General features: G+C 31.0%; 1 protein-coding gene across 4 annotated transcripts in view; it reads left to right on the forward strand.

The window, feature by feature from the left end:
* Positions 1 to 2,370: 2,370 nt before the first annotated feature.
* LOC112593666 (paired box protein Pax-6-like) overlaps positions 2,371 to 22,171 on the forward strand; it is a 44,775-nt gene continuing 24,974 nt past the window's right edge. For 2 of the 4 annotated variants that reach the window (XM_025338172.1, XM_025338169.1), the window contains exons 1-4: positions 2,371 to 2,991; positions 8,539 to 8,593; positions 11,733 to 11,856; positions 20,678 to 20,927. In XM_025338172.1, the coding sequence (XP_025193957.1) occupies positions 8,552 to 8,593; positions 11,733 to 11,856; positions 20,678 to 20,927 (416 nt within the window). In that variant the 5' untranslated portion in view covers positions 2,371 to 2,991; positions 8,539 to 8,551. Of the gene's footprint in view, positions 2,992 to 8,538; positions 8,594 to 11,732; positions 11,857 to 20,677; positions 20,928 to 22,171 lie in introns of those variants that run through there. The other 2 variants (XM_025338171.1, XM_025338170.1) reach the window with 2 other exon arrangements.

The raw sequence follows: 22,171 nt of genomic DNA on the forward strand, positions 1-22,171 counted from the left end.
TGTATTATAAAATATCGTATCGATCAAAATGTTATCAAATATTAGGAAAAATACAGTATGTATTATGTTTTGGAAAATAAAGCAGTATTCACAACGGAGTCTCTTTATATTTTATTATTAAAATAATTTCTCAATAATGTTATACAGTATAATTATCTAGTAATCATACCTAAGATGGAATTGCAGTATGTACTCTTTATCTTTTGGCTTTTATCTATAAATGGTCATGGTATTAGTCAAACACCAAATATACCAAAAATGTTCGTCAAAAATATTTATTGAGATTTATCAAATATCTTAGTATTAATTTATTATATGTTAATCATTTTACTAATAATTTTATTATTATCAATAAATATACATTTTTTAAATGTACCTATTTTTTTATAACTATTAAGTTGCATTTTTGTAATAGAAATTCAATCAAAATACAATAATTCTTATAAATTCAAAATGATTTTTAATAATAATTTATAATATAAATGTTGTATATGTTTTTTAGTTAAAATATTTTAATTTACTAAAATACCAAATAAAATGTAGATTATTTTATTTTATTTTTTAACATGATATTTCAATAAATGCATTTTACTTTAAACTAGATAATAGGTTTAATTTTAATTTTCGGTCGGTCAATTAAAAATAATAATATACGAATACAATATTGTATAATTGCCATTTACATTAAATTAAAATTCACATAAATATGTATAGTGATAACAAATATCTTCATGGAGACACTGCATTTTGTAGAGTTTATTTGTATTTTAATACTCATTAATAATAGATAAAAAAACAGTATATTTTTAAAAATAAAAAAAAATTAAAAATAATGAACTAAGAACAAAAAAAAAAACTTTCAAAAAATTAAGAATGTTCATAACTAATAATAAACGAAAATAAGTGGATAAAAATAATGATTTCACAATGAAAAACAAAGAAATCGAAAAACTAATTTTACCGACAATTTAATTATTGGATATACTGTTTTTTTTTCACTATAAAGAAAGTATAAATGTACAGAAATATAATATGATTTGCACAAATGATAATCATAACGACACTTGTGTAGTTGTGTGTAAAATCAAAATGACGAATTTATAATTTAACATTTTAACAAATTGTTTGTTTAATTTAAAAAAGTACACATTTTCAATGATCTATATAGTATATTTTAATTAATATTTTTTTGTTGATCTATAATACAGACTACAGTTAACCTTTCGAGCTTAAATAATTGATGTGTTTGTCTTTCGAATTTTAACATATTGTTTCATGTAAATTTATATCATATCTCACCAAAATAACTAGCATTTAGTTGTAATAATCAATGCAAGTATATTAAAATATTTATTCGGTTTTTAAAATGTATAGATTCCATCATCTCATACCATTAGAAGAAAAGTCACAGTATAAATAAACAAATATATTATCATTACATTAAACCGACTGAGCGGTAACTGATGCTGTACTGTTAAGAATCGTCGGGGATAGAGCTACCTATAATACAGCAGTACTAATTCGTCGTCGCCTGCGAGTGCCGAGTCCCACAGGATACTCTGGAGTACTCGTATCGTCTCGGGAAACAGGAATCACGGTGCAGCAGCCAGAAGTCGTAGGTATATCATATAATAATATCATAGTGTATAGGTACAGATGTACAGTCGGACGCATCAAATCCGGATACAACAATGTGTGGTCATATAAAATTAATATATTATTTTACGAACGGGAAATAATAATGTAACGCGTGTATCGGCCGTCGTGCGCGTGTACACATCGCATAATATTATAATAATATTACCTATGTATTTGCAGACAGCGATAACGCGGCGGCGCACACGAGGACCACCGCCGCAAACGCGCGGTGCTCGGCTTCAGCAGGGACGCGACGTCGCCCTCTCCCCTCTCGACCGTTCGCTTCTTCGCCCTCCGCAACGACGCCGATGCCGCGTTCGTCCGCGCCACCACCGGCGGCACCCGACACCGCGCAAACCAACAACCACCACCACCACCGCCGCCGCCGATCGCTGGCCGAAGGGAGGTGCGAGCGCTAGTAGGCGGGAGGACGGGGACGGGGCATCCGACTGCCGGCGACGACAACGACGCCGCGAAAATAGGAGGACGCTCCGCCCACCGGGCCGGTTCGCGGTGGACGGACGGGGCAGGGGATCAGCGGCGGGGTGGAGTCTGCGTAGGGCGCGCGATCGCTGCCGCCGCCGGAGTCGCGACTCGCGAGTTTGCCGCCGACGCCACCGCGGACGAGACGGACGCAGTCGTGGACGAACTCCGAGCGCGCGCGCGTTCACCACGCTCCGTATTACACGAACGGTACACACATCGCGCACGCACGGCCCGGCGGACAAAAACGCGAACGCCGTAACACGCGCGCCGCCGAGACCGCGACGTGCCCGTACACAAATACAACCACGCACACTAACGCGCGCGCGCCCGGTCTTCGCCGACGCGTGTATCCGCGGTTGATCGCCTCCGATCTATCGGCGCCACCCGACCCGCGAGGAGGATCTCCGCGATCGCCGCACACGCGTGTGATATATTATCACACGCACACCAGCCATCGTCTCGCGTCGTGTAAACGCCGCGCGAAACGTTTTCGATAATTCGTCGCCGTCGCGTGTTTCCGGGGGCTCGGTTTTTTTTTTTTTTTTTCTGGTTTTCCGAAACCGAACGGTCACAAGTATAATATAATATAGTAGGTACGCAGTGATATAGTTCCGTCGGCTTTTTTTCCACCCCTTTGATTTTGCCGGACACGGAGACCGTCGGACTTTTCCGATCCAACGCACGCGGAAAACGAAAATCACAAGAACTACTGCAGTGCGATATGTCATAATATTACTATTTGTATTATGATCGGTTCGACAGCGACGGTACGACGGGATTATTCGTAACCGCGCACGGCAACAACGGCTGCACCGTCGTATGCGCTGAGGCACAGAGGCTCCCGGCCAACCCGACAGACCTTAATCGGTAAGTGGTGATCTCACGTTTTTAAACACACCGCAGTCACGTATTATTATTAATATTACTATCATTATTATTATTATTATTATTAAGTATAGGTAAGCTCGTAAATAATAATAAAATATAAGTACTTAGCTATTGACGGTACACAAATACGTATTATATGCGTATACGTATACGTATACATATACGCGAGTATTTTTTCAAAATTCATAACATCGCGGTCGAGGACATACAATACGGGAAACTTCGAAAATATACTCATATGACTTATTTGGGTTATTTACTATTTAAAATTAATGATATTTAACACTGCACATGATTCCAACCATAAATTTAATTCACATTTTTAAAAGTATTCAAAAATTGTTATTTTTTATACACAGTAATGTACTCAAATAGTATTTTACATTAATAATTTACTTATACGTGGATAAGTTATTTTAACCGTTCGTTTATCATTAGACGCGTCTCTAATAATAATCAACAAACCGATTATACACAACGATGATTTTCCACTCAGCTTTATCGCTGATTTTACATATTAATTTAACAAAATATAATAAAACACGATTTAATTTTACCGTTCTGTAATTAAATAAAAATCAAAATAAATAAATAGATAAACAACTCTTATAGTTATAAATTATCGGTAAAAATATTTGTAATTTTCTGTAAATCATTTTTATATTAAATTATAATTAGACAGTAAAAAACAACAATACCTAAATACAAAAGAAATTATTATTTATTAACTAATAAAAATTAAAAAGAAAATATATAAAATATTTATGATATGTTAATGCATTATTGTTAATATTGTATTATGTATAACGCATTGTTACAATATTATATAACCTTTATATTTTCCGCGTAGATTAATGATGTAGAACATTTTATATTAAAACTATTTCTAATACGTTTCTGTAATGTAATTACTCATCAAATAAATAAAAATGAAAATAATGAAAACAGTAAAAGCACATCTGTATAATAATTAATAACTTTCAAGAAGATAATAGTATAATACTCACCTACATTAACCTTAACATCATATTTTAAAAACAGTGGTTTTTTATGTTCCTATTATACATTTAATAGTATTGGCAATATTCGCTTATTTGTGTAGTTTGTTTTTCAAAATATTTCTTATCGCAAATTACACCAAATATTAATTACTACATAATAAAAACTAATGATATTAATATAACATTATCACTCCATTATAATTAGAAGTCGGCATATAAATGATTATCTTGATCAGTCTAGACATAATGTCTGCAACCTTAAACCAACTACATATCACTCTATCAGTTACCTACTGGCTACTTTAATATTATATAATACCTATCTAATAAGTTATAATATGCAATTTAAAAATTAAGTCTAATTGCCATCTAATATTAATGTTGTTATCAATATGTAATATTTTTGAGGAATGTTTATACAACTTTCTGTTTCTAACTTTTATCGTTTATCGCAAATTGTACGAAATCTTCTATAAGCGCAAATGTACAACGCGTTAATATTATATTTTAAATTCCTATGCAAGTATGACTACAGTCATTACTTATTTATAAAAATGTGGATATAGGTGTATTTCTGATTAAAAATTTTAATTTAGCAATCAATTGAATTTTTTTATATTACGTTATAATACGATAACTACTATGAAGTACCTAATTTAAAATATTTATTATTTAACTAATTTGCAATTTTTATAGACCAAACTATGCGGGAATAGACTATTTTTATTAATATTTGGTATTCCAATTCCTGATGAGTTAAGTTCAATAACATTTTTCGATTGAAGTGTATCGTATGGATAAATCTAATAGTTTCTTTAGGCACATTAAGTAACTGGTTATAGCTTTAAAGAATATCAATATTGTCTATATAGTTAAATTATAACTGGTATTATATTATATTATATGGATTGATTATTAATGATGATTTTAAATCTATAAACTGAATAAAATATAATAGTCCCAATATCTATAGTTTTATTTTATTTAATACCAAAATAATGTTAATTAAATATCTATGAATAATAGTTTTTACATTGATGATGAGGCTGCACTTGATAATTAAATAATTAGATATAACTTAACTAATCATTAATATAGTATGAAATCATTTAATCAAATTTGTATAGTTATTTTGAATTCATTAACTTAACTTCCTAGTTTCTTTAGCTCAAATTTTAAAGAAAAGAAAAAGAAAAATTAAATTTCTCTATATATTTTATTCAATGTATTAATATTTTTATTTCGATTAAAGTTGGTGTTTTAGTGTAAATTAATTCGTGAAACTGAGGTTGATAATTAATCAAAACATGGTTAAATTGTAAATTTGTATTTTCATTCGTACACTCAATACTTATAAGTTATATTTATAATTATTTTAAAAGTTATATCGACAAATATATCTTCTATTTATTTATATATATATGTTTATAAATTAATATACGTTAGGATAAGATATATTAACTTGGAAACTATTAATTAATTGTAATCAAATGTTGCATATCTATATAAATTCCTTATAATTAGGAGAGTGTATTTTTAGTGTCGTTTTTAAATCCCCATAGATTACTATATGATGTCTTTCACATGAATTTTGTTTAGGCTCACAAAAATTGATTTTTTGTGTATATATTTAGGATTGGCATTGCTTAAATAAATAAAATTCAAACAAAATTATTTGTTTAACTGTAGCGTATGAAAAAACTATTCTACCGATTTGATTTAGACAAAAATTTAAGATCATTCTCAGAAATATCAGAAAAATTTTGAGATTAGATTGAAAATATATCAAGAATTATATCCAATGTGCTATAGGTGAGATTTCCCATCTCGGTCAAATTAGTTCACAAAGCGATCACTGTCTTCAATTTGCTCGAAAACTATTGAAGGCTTCTATTAAAACCAAAATACACTAATAAAGCGTTAGGTACATTTTAAATTTGTTCATATTTTTATTTTTTCCCAGGTGCGAAGTTGGGTTATACATTTTATAATATTGAACTAAAATTAAATGTTCAAATTATTTTTACTGTGTATTTTTAATTACATTTGATTAATTAACTAAAATTTAGACACTTATTAAGTTTCCGAATAAGGGTATTTACTTATATAAAACTAAATTAGAATTGTTTGTGACTTTTAAAATTAGTTGTCAAACTTAACATTTTAATGGATTTTCACACATATTGAATTTTATGTTATTTTTTAGTTTATATAGCAAAAAAAATATTAATAATTATTGTAGCACTTAATTGAAATTTTATAATTATTTAACTGTAATTATTTCGAAATATAATAATTAACGACTATATAAACTATACAAATACGTTTCCGTGGAAAAAAGCGTAGTTATCGCGTGTTTATTTTTTAATGGTTATCGACAAATATAAATAATATACGTGACAGGATATTTTTTCATTTGTAAAACTTCAAAAGGGATGTTATCTTAAATAAAAAATAAAAACATTTATATAATATAAATGTAAACTTCATTCATTTTATTTACCACGATCTGTTGTTTCATGGACTATATATAGTATCATATATGGCCCGAGCCAATAAACTATCTTGTATATATAAACATCGCGTACGCAGTATGTTTGAACAGGGGATATAATTGCTCCCGGGTTTCGTGCGAAAATGGGGAAGAACGGTGTACGGGGAGCCTATTAAAACCTAATCACGTATAGACACATACACACATACATCGATAGATGGTTCTGTTGTTGTCATTTGATTCCGTGTTGTATAATACCTAACAATTATTATATATATATAAACTGCTGTCAACGGTCTTTTTTTTCATTTTGGGTTGCTCCTCCCCGTGGTTCGCGCCCCCTCATTGGACTTACGTATATAGATACATTTAACCGAATTATGTGGTGTGCTCAGTATAAATATTAGCTGGGCATGTTTTCTATTCTTACGATACACACACACACACACATACACACACCGCAGGGGGGGAAAAATATATAATATTACGACGACGACGACGGCAGCGGTGGTAGTGGCGGCGATGATATTATTATTATAAAAGAACCGTTTTTTTTTTCCACTAGCGGTTTTCTGAATTAGAAAACCATCCGACACACCATCTGCCTCCATGCTCTGGTACTGCTGCTGCAGGGTTCCATTGTCGTGGGCCCTACTGCAATGGTAGGTAAATACTGCGGGGACCGTCATGGCCACGCTATATATTTATATATACGTGCGGACAATAGTAATAATGAAAAAAAAAGTACACATAAGAAGATGAACAATAAAAAAAGACCACGAGGGTATGTGTGTGCATAAACGCTATGTTAGCTCACGGTGCTTGACAAAAATCTGCCGTCGGCAGTGGACGGGGTACCGCGACAATACAAATCGAAGAGGGATGGGGCATTTAAGCTTGAGGGCGGAGCCACGATAAATGTATTATTATAGTTTATAATAAAATAATTGTATCATGTGCGAATCAATGTTAATTATTAAATTATTAAATTTATCCTTGGTATAGGTATATTACATTCGACATTTGTACTCGCGTATTTTATTATCATTATTATTACCACTGTTTACTATATTAGATACCTATATTTACTAAGACCTCTATTTTCCTAAAAAAATGTAATATTTTAATTGCAAAGTACACTGTGATACATAAAATTATACAAAACATAACCAATATATATACATAGACAAAACTTTAGTGTGAAGAAAAATATTTAAAAATAAATCGAAAATTATAATTCAAAAGTTCTATACCACTGCACATAAAACCGTGTTACGTTTGTAATATATATAAGTATAATAACTTAATATATTCTGAATGATGGTAAGAAAATCGTGATAATAATTGTTATGGCGGTTTCCCGACAACCCATAAAGCACATACAGGATGATTCACTAAGCATGCTATCCACCATTGTTTTCTTTAGTAATGAATTTAATTCATATTTGAAATATAAATAAATACATACCATATTTTGAAGTACCAGATATTTCACTTTTTAATAAGTATTCAGTGACAATCCAAATGATTTTTTTTTTTAAATGGAAAGAACCTTTTTACTGCTAATTGTTAAGCAGATCATTTTTTTTTGAAAATGTTTATGTAGGTATCTAAATCAAAATTATATCTAAATTAAATATACGCCATTATTTAAAAAAAATACATCATTATTCACGGTAAAAAGGGTTGTTCTCATTTGAAAAAAAATTGATATTGTTAATATGCATACTTCTTAAAAGATAAAAATAATCTAAGAATTTAAAAATTTGATCTTTATAAGTAACCATTAAATTCAAAATATAAGAATTTGAATACATTTACTATTAAAGAGAAAATATTAAGCAGTGAGTATGCACAACGAATAAAACTCATACAATGCAATTCCGTTTATCAAAAAACACCGTTTCGTTGAAAAACTTATAGAAAATTATTTTCTTATCAACTACCATAATGATGTTTTGATGTAATATATCGAAATTCATTATCAACAATTAACTCACGTGCAAATTTTATTTTTTATTTTTGTTGAAGCTAAAACCAGAAAATGCCAGAAAAACATTTCACTCAACTGGAAGCTGCTCCAAAAGTAATATTTTCATAATATATAATAATATCTTAAAAATTAAACTATAAAGATTATTATTTATCAATTATTAATATATTATAATAGTATATACGGTTTTAATTATTTTTGTTTATTATTTCTTAGTTTTAATCATTAAAATATGACATTATTTATAAATGTTTGATGATGAAAAATAATGTACTAATGTTAATTTGTTGAGTAGTTTGTTAGTATATGTACTATGTACCTATAAATCAATGTTCACATTATTCAATTATATTAATTTCAACGATATGGTCTTAATAAAATACAACATTTTTAAATTAAAATTTTTAAGAAATACAATTAATTTAGCATATCAATATTTACTTATAGGTATACATATAATACAATTAATGAATGTATTAGTAAGAAAAATTTCCAATGTATTATTTATATATTATATATTTTGTTGGTAAAAGACGTGTACTTTACAGTAATTACTATGTTAATTTTCTAAAACTGATTCAAAAACAACTTTGATTCACCAACCGGATACACTTAATAACAAATGTAGGTATAATGTAAACCTACTATACATAAATCTATTATTTAATTTAATATGACAAACAATTGTATTCAAAACACTGACAATAATATATAGGTAGGTACATTATATTATGTTATACACCCTAAACTGGTAAATATAAAGGCTCTGACAGACTTTTAGAAGTCCATTCGTATGTGCTGCACCCTCGTCCCTCACTCTATCTACTGGCTCTCTTATACATACATCATATATATTATATTATATAAACATAATACTCAGCAGCCTGCAAATCGTTATTCACAGTGAAGTCGCGTGTCGGTCGTAATCAAAACACGATTCAAAACCGCGGTTGCGGGTAATTAGTGCGTAAATCGCGTACAAAAAAATAACACAGTTCAAAGGGATTATAACGCGCGTTTCCTTTGCGGCATATTTTCGTTTTTTTTTTTTTTTTGCGGGGGATAGTAAAAATGAAATGAAAAAATACCCCCTTAACGAATACATTATTGCGGCACAGTGCAATTATATTTTTTCATCGTTCCACCCACCGCCCAATCCGAAAAACCGACGTCGGCGGTAGTTCAAGTGTGTGTGTATATATATTATATATAGTATACATGGTATTATACAATAATATACGCGCGCATACGCAACGCAAATCCTGTCGTGTAAGTCGTTTTCTTTTGAAGTCGCTAATGAGAATTTGTCCTCCACCGTCACGCTCGCGTGCCTATATAATGTGTATAACCGTATTCGATTATATATAATATTATTATAATACGTGCGACGTTCTTATATAAACATATAGTTTATGGTGGGGATAGTGGTAAAATCTGTGACCGATCAAAAAAAAAAATAAAATAAAATATGGTTTTTATTTTTTGCTATAACGTTTGCAACGCGCATTTAAACGATCTCCGAGCGACGGTTTTGAACTAACAATAAAATACATGTATACAAATTTACCTATATACAAACTTGTGTATTATATTATACATAGAGGGCCAAGTCAAGTGCCCACTTGCTTTGCCGTCGCGTGTACGTGCACACATACGTTTTGACGCCGCTTTGTACATAATAGGTACATACAATATTATAGTAGTACTAACGGTACCTATAGGTTTTATATTATGATCATTATACATCGCGTTCAAAGATGAATTCGGTTGAGTTTCTGATTACAAGTATGGCAAAAAAAGTATACATTTTATGCGCATAGCTGCAATTTACTAAATTAATCGAGAAAATGAGTAATAACCTGCAACTTTTTTTTTTAAGTACGTATACCGTATTGTACGTTATATTATTATATTAGACGATTGGGATATTTTTAAATTCTTTAGGTAATAATGTAATAGCCATTATTATAATTTATATTATTTTGTTATTATGAAATATACAACTATAATATAATAGTAACAGGACGAATAAGGAAGTTATATTTTATCATTATCATTATTCTAGTGCTGTTAGACTGAGAATATAAGTGCTATTGGTTTTATTAAACAGAATATTTTCGTCTCTGGTTATCTTGGAACTCAAACGATTATACTCTTTTTGGCTTTTGTTCGCATTTTATGAACTGTATATTGTTCAAAGTAAACAAGTACTCCAAATGGCATACGTTTTAACAAAATACATCAACAACTATCTTAACTGACATCGACTACTACCTAGTAAAGGTATGGCTTTACCTGTAGATATATCAATACCTGTAAATTGTCATATGAACAAAATAATAATAATATTATTATCCATCCATAATCCGTATACAGAGAGTCGAAACGAAATTCTTTTCATATAATTTTTGTCATTTTAACCTTTTAATAGTTCAAATGCAGTTTATTTTTATTTATACTTTTTTTTTTGACACTTGCCAATATAAAATTTCAACGTAAATAAACCCGCTCGCACAATAGGCGATCGACCGCAGACGACAGCTTCATTGTATTTAGAGGGTTGAATAAAATAAACTCAAAGTATTATTATCCGTTTCTCCGAATCTCGTAGTATACATTATTATTGTTGATATCATATATATATATATATATACATGTATACCTTTATAATATGCTATCGAGGTGGCGCTAACTAGTTGTCTACCTTTCATCAATCGACGATTTCCCCCAATTCAACAATATTAAGCTAGCGTGGTCCCTGTAGACAGCTGTTGTGATTTATTCTACAAATTGAAATGGTCCGATGAACGCGCGTTTCGTTTAAAGTAGCTTTCCATTTCCGATAAATGACTTCCATAATATGCGTGTGGTCCCCTTCGTTGTTTGTCCGTGTCTATATATGTCGCGGTGTTTTGTCGCGTGTAAACGTGCACTTACATTATATTAGCAGCGTAGGTTATTTGGGCCAATGTAAAATGGACCCTTCGCTATTCGCAGATCGGATACGCGATTTAAGTCTTCTAACGCGTCATCTTATGGTATTTTAATGGGAACTCCTGTATATGAGTCATTCATTTAGGGGAGAAAAACAAAATATGTATGAAAGTGTGCGTGTAAAATATATTCTTTTTATGTTTTAATAAAAAAATATTAATTCACATTTTTAAACAAGTATGACTTCTATTTTATTTATGAATTAAAAGTTTGATATTAATTGTTATTTATATTACAGGTGTTGGGTCTTTACGGAGGAGGGACGTGGGGGTCCGTCAAGACGTTGCTTGGAGCCGGGGTGGGGGGGCTCGGGCCTTTCCCTTGCAGAGAAAACGAACCATTCTGGAAAATGCCTCACAAAGGTAAGATATTAATAATGTTACACAATTTTTTAATTATTAAAAATAAAACAGTTGAAGATAATATTATAGTTAAAGTAAAAAATATGTACAAAATATAGATATAATTTAATATATTATTACATCTAGTTGGATTTCTATAGTCGGCTGACATTTTCAATATTCTTATAACTTATGGAAATTTAACTTAACTAAACTTTCGATCGTTGTTAAGTTTCGATAATATTATGCATTTAAAAGGAACGAGATTTACAACTTTTAAATTATAATTTTACTGCTTATATTTTGCAGCTGGTGTCTTCTAAAATAATATAAATTTAAATTAAGGATTCTCGAAACTCTAATAATTTACTGATTCGAATAACAATAACTGCTGTTTAATGTTAAAAATCAAATATTTAATTGCAAATACTATACATCTAGATATTTGATTTGTTTTAAAAATATAACATTTAACACATAATCGTTCTCTAATCTTAATTTTTTTACTGTCCACCTGTATCACACACTTTGTTTTTAATTACTAGATTTATGTAGGTATTTTAATTAGTGTTTGTCATCCATAGGAAATATTTTATTATAATAAAACCATAATATATTGTAAGCACAATTATTTCTCATTTTTATTCAAAATACTTTACATATATAAATCACATATCACATAATATGATAATACCATTGCCAACTATTCCGGTTGATTATGTCTCGCCGACACGTCAACGCACTGATGGAGGCACATAAAATAAAATAACATAAAATCGTCCAACAGATCTTTGCGGCATGATTAATGGACATCAAGCATTTCAAAACGATTTTCGATCGCTGTATTTTTACAAAATCTTTAAATCGACGTTGTTTATTTTTTTTTTTTTATCCATCAACTATCGTCGTCTTTTTTTTTTTTTTTGCTGTATAATACCTGCAACAGATAGATTCTACACGGAGTGACGCTTTTAATGATGAGATTTGATAAAGAAGGGGAAAAAGGAGGAATACAAACCAGTTTTAATCAGTTGACATGTGACACTGAGTACACGAAAGGGACCGGGCCGTGTGTGGTTGTATAATATTATGAGATATTTGTTGGGACTCATTTAGGTATCGTGTTTCAGCGTTATTTTTTTTCTTTTACCGCTCCCGCCTTACATTTATGTAGGTATGAGTATTATAAATATACATATACAAACATACCTACATAGGTACATGTTATACTTATTACTGTAGGTAAAAAAAAAAGTATTGAATTATAAAATGAAAATATCTTAATAACCTTCCGCGTGCTTATACATACGTACAAAAAACATGTAAAAGCAGTGCGTCTTCGTCTACGCGCGTCTATATCTCTGTCTAAGTGTATACAAACACGCCGCCCTGCAGTCCGGTTTCTCCGACATAAACCGTCACCACTGCCACCACTCGTTCTTCAACCAGTGCTGCGACATTGAAACGGATCCCTTGTCGTGACTAAAATATTATACTATATATAGAACATCGTTTGTCATTCGACTCCAGAACGGTGGACGCATAATTCTCGTCGAAATTGAAAAATTGCCCCATGTCGTGCATTCGGTCGTTTTGATTAAGCTACACAGATGATAATAGATAACTCCAAATTTAAAAATAAAATCTGTTTTTAGTTTGATAAAAAATTTAATATAAAACCAAAATAAGTTTTTGTTTTTATATTAACTGTCAATTTTTAAATGTTAACTTTTGACAGCATAATATATACTATATATAGTACGTATATTATAGTATAATATCAAAATATAAATATTCTATTCACATATTTGCCGTATTGACATTTGATAAATTATATATGTATACATTTTTTAAAGACTGGTAAGAATATAAAATTAGGTTCTAAAGACTTATTTTCTGTGTTTCCTGCAGGCTATTTCCTATTGTAATGATGATTCTATACAATATTTTTCTTGTTATTGTGATAGGTAGTCAATACTTTTGTTGAACCTTATAGATTATATTATATTTACCTGTCAACTGTGGTACAATATTATATATACACTTAAAGATATGCACCTACGTGAAAACGTCAAACGTATCTTCAAAAATGTAAAACTACAAAATTGAACTAAAAACATATATAAATCACCACCACTCACAACAAAAGAACAATATGATATATAGACCACACACGCACAGTATGGGTTCGCACTTCGATTGACTTAAATATAGTGTCGCTGAAAACAACCCAAAGGACGGAAGTAACTATTATATCCACCATGTAGCTCAGCTTCAATAACGCGTGCATTTTGTACACATACATATTATATATATATATATAGGTCAAGGCATTTTTGGAAATTTAATCGATCACGGGTAATCTGTTCCCCCTATAAACATCTATCGCTTGTAGGATTCCCCACAGACAGGTGTGTATGGCGCGCGCGTAGGCGTATAATAATATAAGAGGCTTTCGGAGGGGCTTGCAGCGCAGATTTTTCCATCTCCGATTATCACACCTGCAGAACAATGATGGCATAACCACCGCACCGCGTTTTCAGTCTTTATAAATATATAACCACGCACAGCATTGATCCTATGCCGGAACCATACATGTCGATTTGTTCTCGATTTTTTTTTTTTTTTTGTTTATCCCGTGAAGGGTTAACCTTAACACAATAGATGTATTTTTCGGCTTCAGCACGACCCAACCACGCGCGCACACATTTTCTGAACCATTTGTAATCGTTGCAATGTATTGCTCAATACACTTTCCTCTCGTCGTGTATATGATTATTTACAAGTTACGACTTAATGACGAAGCATAAGAGTTAAACCCAACCCATTTTCTTACCCTGTCGTACCTATACTGCTGACTGGCAAAAAACTTTCTAAAAACAATTTAATGTTGGCTGAAAAAGATTATATGCACAAGTACCACTGATGTTTTCATGTTACATTTTCCTAAACTTTAAAAAGTCTGGCTGATCGTATACTCATCTATAATCTCAACTTGTCAATGCTTCCAACAATTCCTTTTATAACCAAGCTATCTGCGGTATCGTACTGCAAATTGTCAGATTACAGTATTATTATAATCTCAGCTGCTAAGTCTGCAACTATAAATTTTACTTTCTATATCTACATATATGGTTGCTAAAAATTACTTTATAATATATACTTACATTGAAAGATTGTCTAAAGCAGAGTTTCTTAAATTGGGTTTCATAGAACTCGTAGTAATCACTTTAAGGTTCCTTGAAGTTAAAGTAATTTTTTCAAAACTTTTACAAAATTATTTTGAAATATCTAACTTAAGATAAGTATCGGTCAGTGGGTAGAAAAAAAAATGTTTGTGTATTAAATAATAATGCATAATATGGTATAGTATAATTTTTATATAAAATAATTATAATTGTTATTATAAATATTTCTGAAAAATCTAAAAATCTAAAAAAAAATAGTGATTCTACGATAAAAGTGTACATTAAAAAGAGTTCCATGGATTAAAAAGTTTAAGAAACACTGGTCAAAAGTATAAAAATATTAACGTATAGGTACTAGTGTACATTAGTAAAGTGCATCAGTTCAGAATAAATATAATTATATTTTTCACGAATCGCCACTACCTTCAGTCAAAAATCTGTTGTAAAATATTTAAATTTTTATATTCGATTCATAAACTATACATACACCTTCAATTTATATCTACCTATATCTTTAATATATAGTTATAGATTTATGTGATTTTATTTCATAAATTATAATATTTTATAATTTCATCTATTCTAATAACATTTTGCCAAATAATAATAAATAGTTTTTATCTCAATATAAAAATGATTGTAATATTAATATTAGAAAATAGTTCTGATAAATGAAAAATAAAAAATGTATATACAAATGCTATTTCTTATACCATAGAAAATAAAAAAATTACAAAGACCAAGCAATTTAATTAAAATAGCATTGACAAGACAGTACATTTAAATGAAATGAAAAAAAATTGTTGCAGTAATTTTACTAAAACGAATTCTTGGTATAATAAAAAACATTTTTGAGAAAGACGTAAAAAAATGAGAAACCTTAATAAAGTTAATCCTTGTGAAAGCAAATGTTTCCATCGCTTGCCTGTTTCCATTTGCCTATTCATATTACTGAGAAAAAAATGTAGAGAAATTAATAACAACCTATAACACATTTTAAAAAGGTATGATCCTATTATTTATTACAAATATAATTAATATGCATAAAATAAATATATTATGATATGTACCTATATGCAATTTTTTTTATAATTAATTATTTACCAACTTCTTTTAATCAAAGTTTTTTATATTACTGTTGCTGCCGCTAACATTAGTTATTATTAATAACTTATTAGCGATTTAATTTTATATTTATGTTTTTATGTAAACTCCGTCATGACCGCTACCGGCATGGTGACAAGATAAAAACGCGCGTCCTCGGCGGAGGTGTTGGGTCGTTAAATTTACGGTAAAGCGCGCGTGCGCACAGTATAATGCGCAGATATATATAGATATAATATACAAATATATACATTTTATTTCGCGCACGTTGCCTTGGCGACGAACCGAGCGGAGTAACGCGTGGTGACGTATCCAGCGCGACTCGGTACGCTTCCGGTCGCCGCCGCCGGTGTATTATGCGTTCTCAGCTGGATCAGAGGCTACGACGAGGGGTGCCGGACGTGCCGCCGGAAAAACGTTTTCCCGCCGCGGGCTGGCATAGAGCCGAAACGGCCGAACGGTATACACGCACGCACTCAAGTTTTCCGCCTCCCCTTGAAACAGTTCACGTAATGTGTATTATACAATGTATGCGCTTTTTCCACACACATATGTAACGATCGTGACTCTCCCTTATATCATATTATGTGGTTTTGAGATTTTATTTATGTAATATAATGATATATTGTATTAAATGTTTCAACAAAATTTTCCTGTATAAATGAAAATAAAGTTAAAAACAACAGAAACTGTTTTCACGGTGAAAAAAGTATGAAGTCAGTTAAACATATTCTAACTGTAAAGTCATCTATAATACTATTATGAACAACAGCTTCTTAAAATAAATAATATAAAAATTCCTGTGGATATAGTGATTTTAATATTATCATGTTTTAAGAATCACATGTAAAAATATATACAGAGTAGTTTGATATTGCCTAACCTATTGAACTCAACAAATTTAATACTTTTGAAATAAAACCCGGTTTTTATGCATTTTATTGCAAAATATGCAGTAGTAATACTTTACGAACTGGCACAAAATATCTCAAAAATATAATGTGGTTATATTATACATATATTATACGTATAGTATAGATATACATGAATATTGGTGATGATGATGGCTTTCAATGATCCCAGGATGGCTTAGATACCTATATACATGGCTACATATACATATACCTAATATGTGGATTCGTACCTACGTATGTATTATATGATACGACACTCGTAAAACGATATTGAAACGTCTTTTGTGCGTGTATTATCATTGGAAAATATAAATATATGTAAACTATACAAGTATAATATATATATATATATATATATTATGTACATTAAATTCCACTCACGGGTTTTCAAAATACAAAAACCGCTTAAGACGACAGTTTTGGAATTGATACTTATATTATACATATACCTATACCTATATGCATACACTATATTATATTGGGATTTGGGGCGCGCGTGGACAATAGTGGCGAAAACGAATATATGCCACCCTGGTGGCGGGTATAAAAAATATTATTCCGACCCTACTTTGTACGTCGTTTTTGAATACATAATATAAAACCACTATTGTATACTGAACTATAAAGTGGCCCGCGAAAAAATGTTTATTCTTTTTTTTCCATTCAATTGTATAAGAATACCTAACATTTCAATGTGGTCAAGTAACGTGCAAAAAAGATTCTATCGAAAAATTTTCCACTGAATCGAATGAAAAAAAATTAATTAATTAATATTATACAATAATTATATAAATTTAACTTACTGCGGGAACGACGTAAATGCGAATCTTTGTACTAATTTAGATTTTAATATCATGATATTATGCAATTTTAAAATCATGCAGGAAAGTCGAATTTCTAAGATGATAATATATGCTATAAATTTATGCATGCGTAAAATCTACGGAAAATATTCAATAGTTAATATCCTGCAAAAACAAACAACGGAAACCTTAACTTAAATAATATAATATTAATCGCGTATAAATACCTACGTATAATATTATTATAATTCCAGTATAATACGAATTAAAATATTATATAATAATAAGTTAAATACGATATTTTGTTTTCACCCTCTTTGTTCTGTACAAAATGTATAATTTATTATATTATCGATTAACCTAACGCAACGCACTATATAGGCGAATACAATATAATATACGTATGCATACGTAGAACTGCGTACAACCACTCGACTCATAAATATTATTATTTATCGATTTATTATAAGTCCGTCGCGACTATATATGCCGTAATAGGATTTCTACGTAATAGGAACTTTCACCCGCTGCGGTTCGAGTGGCTCTCAAAGCGATGACGCGACATACGCTACCGTTCTTGTTAACTCGTCGTCGACAGCCAATAATTCGCAACACTCGAGAAAACAAGAGAGAGACGTCGCAATACAGTGTGTGTGTGTGTGTGTGTGTGTAGTGTTTAAATTAAATTCAAAAGCAATAAAAACCGTTTTCGAAATGAGTTTGGGCGTGTAAACAGCCTACACATACGGATATATGTTTGTAAGAAAAACACCAAACACATCGAATGTTTATTATTGTATATTATTACTTTGTTGCGCGGAAAAGGGTGCATTTGGTCCGCTGTGTGTTGCCAACAACGATCGCGCGTAACAAGTGACAAAAGCGCACACGCGTAAATACGATTTATGTATAGGTACACCGATGCTGGCGGGCACCCATCGTGGAAAAAACCTCTTCAACTGAGCTATATCGCCACTCTTCCCCGCGGTGTACACAATCCTTTAAGACGATTTTCGGACCCTCACAATGTTTTCATGTATACACATTTTTGCACCCTCTGCGACCGTTACAACAATATTATATTATACTTATTATAGACTAACTGATACAATATTATACATTATGTAATACGTGTTTATATGTTTTCATCGTCGTCTCTATGAGAAAATATAATATTCTCTGCCGCTATATTAGTGTTTCGGTCCGAAACGCTATTGGTGGTCCCATAAGATTCTAGTGACCAGCGATTTACTATCTACCGATGAAACTTATTTCTATTTTTTATATTCAATGTATATATTTTTACAGATTAGAATAATTTTATTATTTATACGAATAAGTGCAATGCGTTCGCAGTGGGAATTTTTGACGTGTGAGTACATCTAGATATAATGTACCTACTGTGTAGTACTTTGATTTTGATGGATCGAACGTATAACGATATAATATAATATAGATACCTACTATTTAAATATAGTAGGAGGTATACGTAGGTACACATCAAATGATTAAGAAACGTGCGTTGTTTACTTGTTTAAGATCGACTCGCCGCTCGAAGATCCGTCTCGAGACGGAAACCTGTTTTGTTTGGTCAGCGCCCAAACGTCGGCGGCAACTAAATGTAATTATAATAATATATGTATTCTGTTGGGAATATATTTTACACGTTTCAGCGAGTAATAATAATTTAAAAAACGGGTATTTAATAATCGTATTATTGTGATTATTATTACTACGGTCCAAAGTGCATATTATATATTTATCCGTCTGATTTATATAGACGTCCCTATATTACAAGCGTGGATTCGATTAACAACAATCTACCTCGTCCGCTATACCTGTATTCACCTTAAAACGAACGCTTTCATGAGCGACGCACTGCTTTGATCACGGCCGTTGATATTATTCGTAGTAAACAAAATATAATTTTCAATGTTATAGAGAAAAAATAATGTACAGCGAAACGATCAGAATGAAGCAACTTTTAAACTATTTAAAATTGTTCGCAAGTAGATTAATTATTATAGAACATAAAATATATTTCAGGCAAAATACAACCCTAGCTGTAGAATTAGAATTTTACAATTTCAGATGAATTTAAACGGGAACAATGAAACTTAAATCTCTCCTCTCACTATAAACGCAAACACATACTCATACTTATATATAATACTAATTAATATCCCCGCGGTGAGTTTACGATAGTGTGTGGGAATGCTTGCAGTCGGTGCTGTCACTGGGTGCGGAGAGTGTGTATGTATTTTTTCCGCCGTTCCTCTTTACTTGAGTGACAGATCCAATTTGCTTCCCCACTTCTCTCCGAACAATAAAAACCGCTACCGTATCAGAAAATACCCACGACCCGCATATTATATATTTATATACACATAATATTATATTATATATTATTATTATACATATAATATAATACACGCGTAATATTTTCGTCGCCACGGTCGGATAAGCACGCACCGGAGGGGATGACGTTATGTTATGTTTTGCGTGTGTGGTCTTCTCTCTCGCTCACTCACCCTTAGAGCCATTTTCGTTGATAATTCTGTTTAAAATATTCTGCATATTATAGAATACCACGATTATATATTTACTGTCGATGTTTTATTATATAGTTACAATAAGTATACAGAGCGATCAGAAATTCGTGTCTAAATTTTTCTTCAACCCCAATTATTGCATGTTCATCGATCTACGGCCTACGCCCATAAATCATAAACACGCTGCACCTATTTATATCCTATGAAAATGTCCTTTTTAAATATTATAAATCATTCTAACGCAGTGAATATAATAATTATCATTGTTTTTTTTTTTTCAGATGATTCAGACCACTGCAACATGACGGCGGCGGCCGCGGCGATGGTCCAGAGCTCGGCGGCTCTGTTCGGTTGTTCGGCGGCCGGTCATAGTGGTATCAACCAGCTGGGTGGAGTGTATGTTAATGGTCGTCCGTTACCGGATTCTACGCGACAGAAAATCGTCGAGCTTGCGCACTCAGGCGCCAGACCGTGTGACATATCCCGCATTCTGCAGGTTTCAAACGGATGCGTGTCCAAAATACTCGGCAGGTGAGTGCTAAATATCAATTAATTTATATAATAATAAGCACATGGCGATGAGTGTATTAAAGTTTTAATTATAAAAATTCAACTCCCGATATTAAAAGGTATATGTTGGGTGTTCTATACTGTTCTATATTATTAGGGCGCTAAAAAGTAAAAAATAAAGTCATATTAATTAATCGGAAAGAAAGACGTGAATTTTGTACACCTAAAATTTACGTAGTCAATGATTTTCTCCTTAAGCTTGGAGAAACGAATTTACCAATTAATTTTATTTATCACTTAGGTACTATATATCTTTTAAATGGTTTTATACATATTTTCTAATCTTTTAATTTGTCTACTGTATAATTTGTTTGTAATTTTTCTAACTTTTATTTAATCATTAATACATCAACACTATAGTATTTTTAAATCTGTTATATATTGTTTATATATAAATAAATATTATATATACAAAGTATTATCATTAAAACTAAATATTTTAAATAATAAGTTTGATAAAACAACACACATCGTACGTGTCGACTAGTCTTTGAAACGTACATCATAGAAAAATTGTACCTATTATTATACTCATTAGTTGAAATTATATTATGTACCTACCTATACGAGTAGAGTGCCGGCCCAAGATACGGGCGAACCGAGCGATTGCCCGGGGTGCCTCTAGAATAGCGGCGCCAGAGACGCATTTGAAGGTGTTCAAAAAATTGTAAAAACTTATACATATTTTTTTAGTTAACGAAACAATGAACTAATATAAATATATTAATATAATAATATACATTAAAATAATATTACCACTCACCGTGACTAAAACTTTGGAGGTTTGGGGAACAATGACTTATAATCATCATCACTATACCGCCGTACCAATATTTATCTGACGCCGATGGTTAGGTATAAATGTACACATTCGTAGTATTATATATCATGAAATGGATTTTCATTATGAAATTATTTGTATAATTGGAAACTTACCAAAACAATTTTCTAGATCGAGTTCAAAAAGCTAAATATCATAGTATTATGTTGAATTGCACTCATCAGGACATTATAGTCACGTTGAACAACTTTCTTCGACTTTAAAGTTTTTTGATATAGATAAGAAATGTGCATTAAAGAACATTTTATTATGTTTGAACTAATAAATGACTCGTCTGGTGAAGGAATTTATGAGACTATATTATATTAATGTATAATTGTAAACTAGAATTAAGTAACAGTAGATGTCAGGGATATAACAACGG

This window comes from Melanaphis sacchari, unplaced genomic scaffold (assembly GCF_002803265.2).
Source record: "Melanaphis sacchari strain LSU unplaced genomic scaffold, SCAv2.0 Contig20_pilon_pilon, whole genome shotgun sequence".
NCBI classification, from domain to species: Eukaryota; Metazoa; Arthropoda; class Insecta; order Hemiptera; family Aphididae; genus Melanaphis; species Melanaphis sacchari.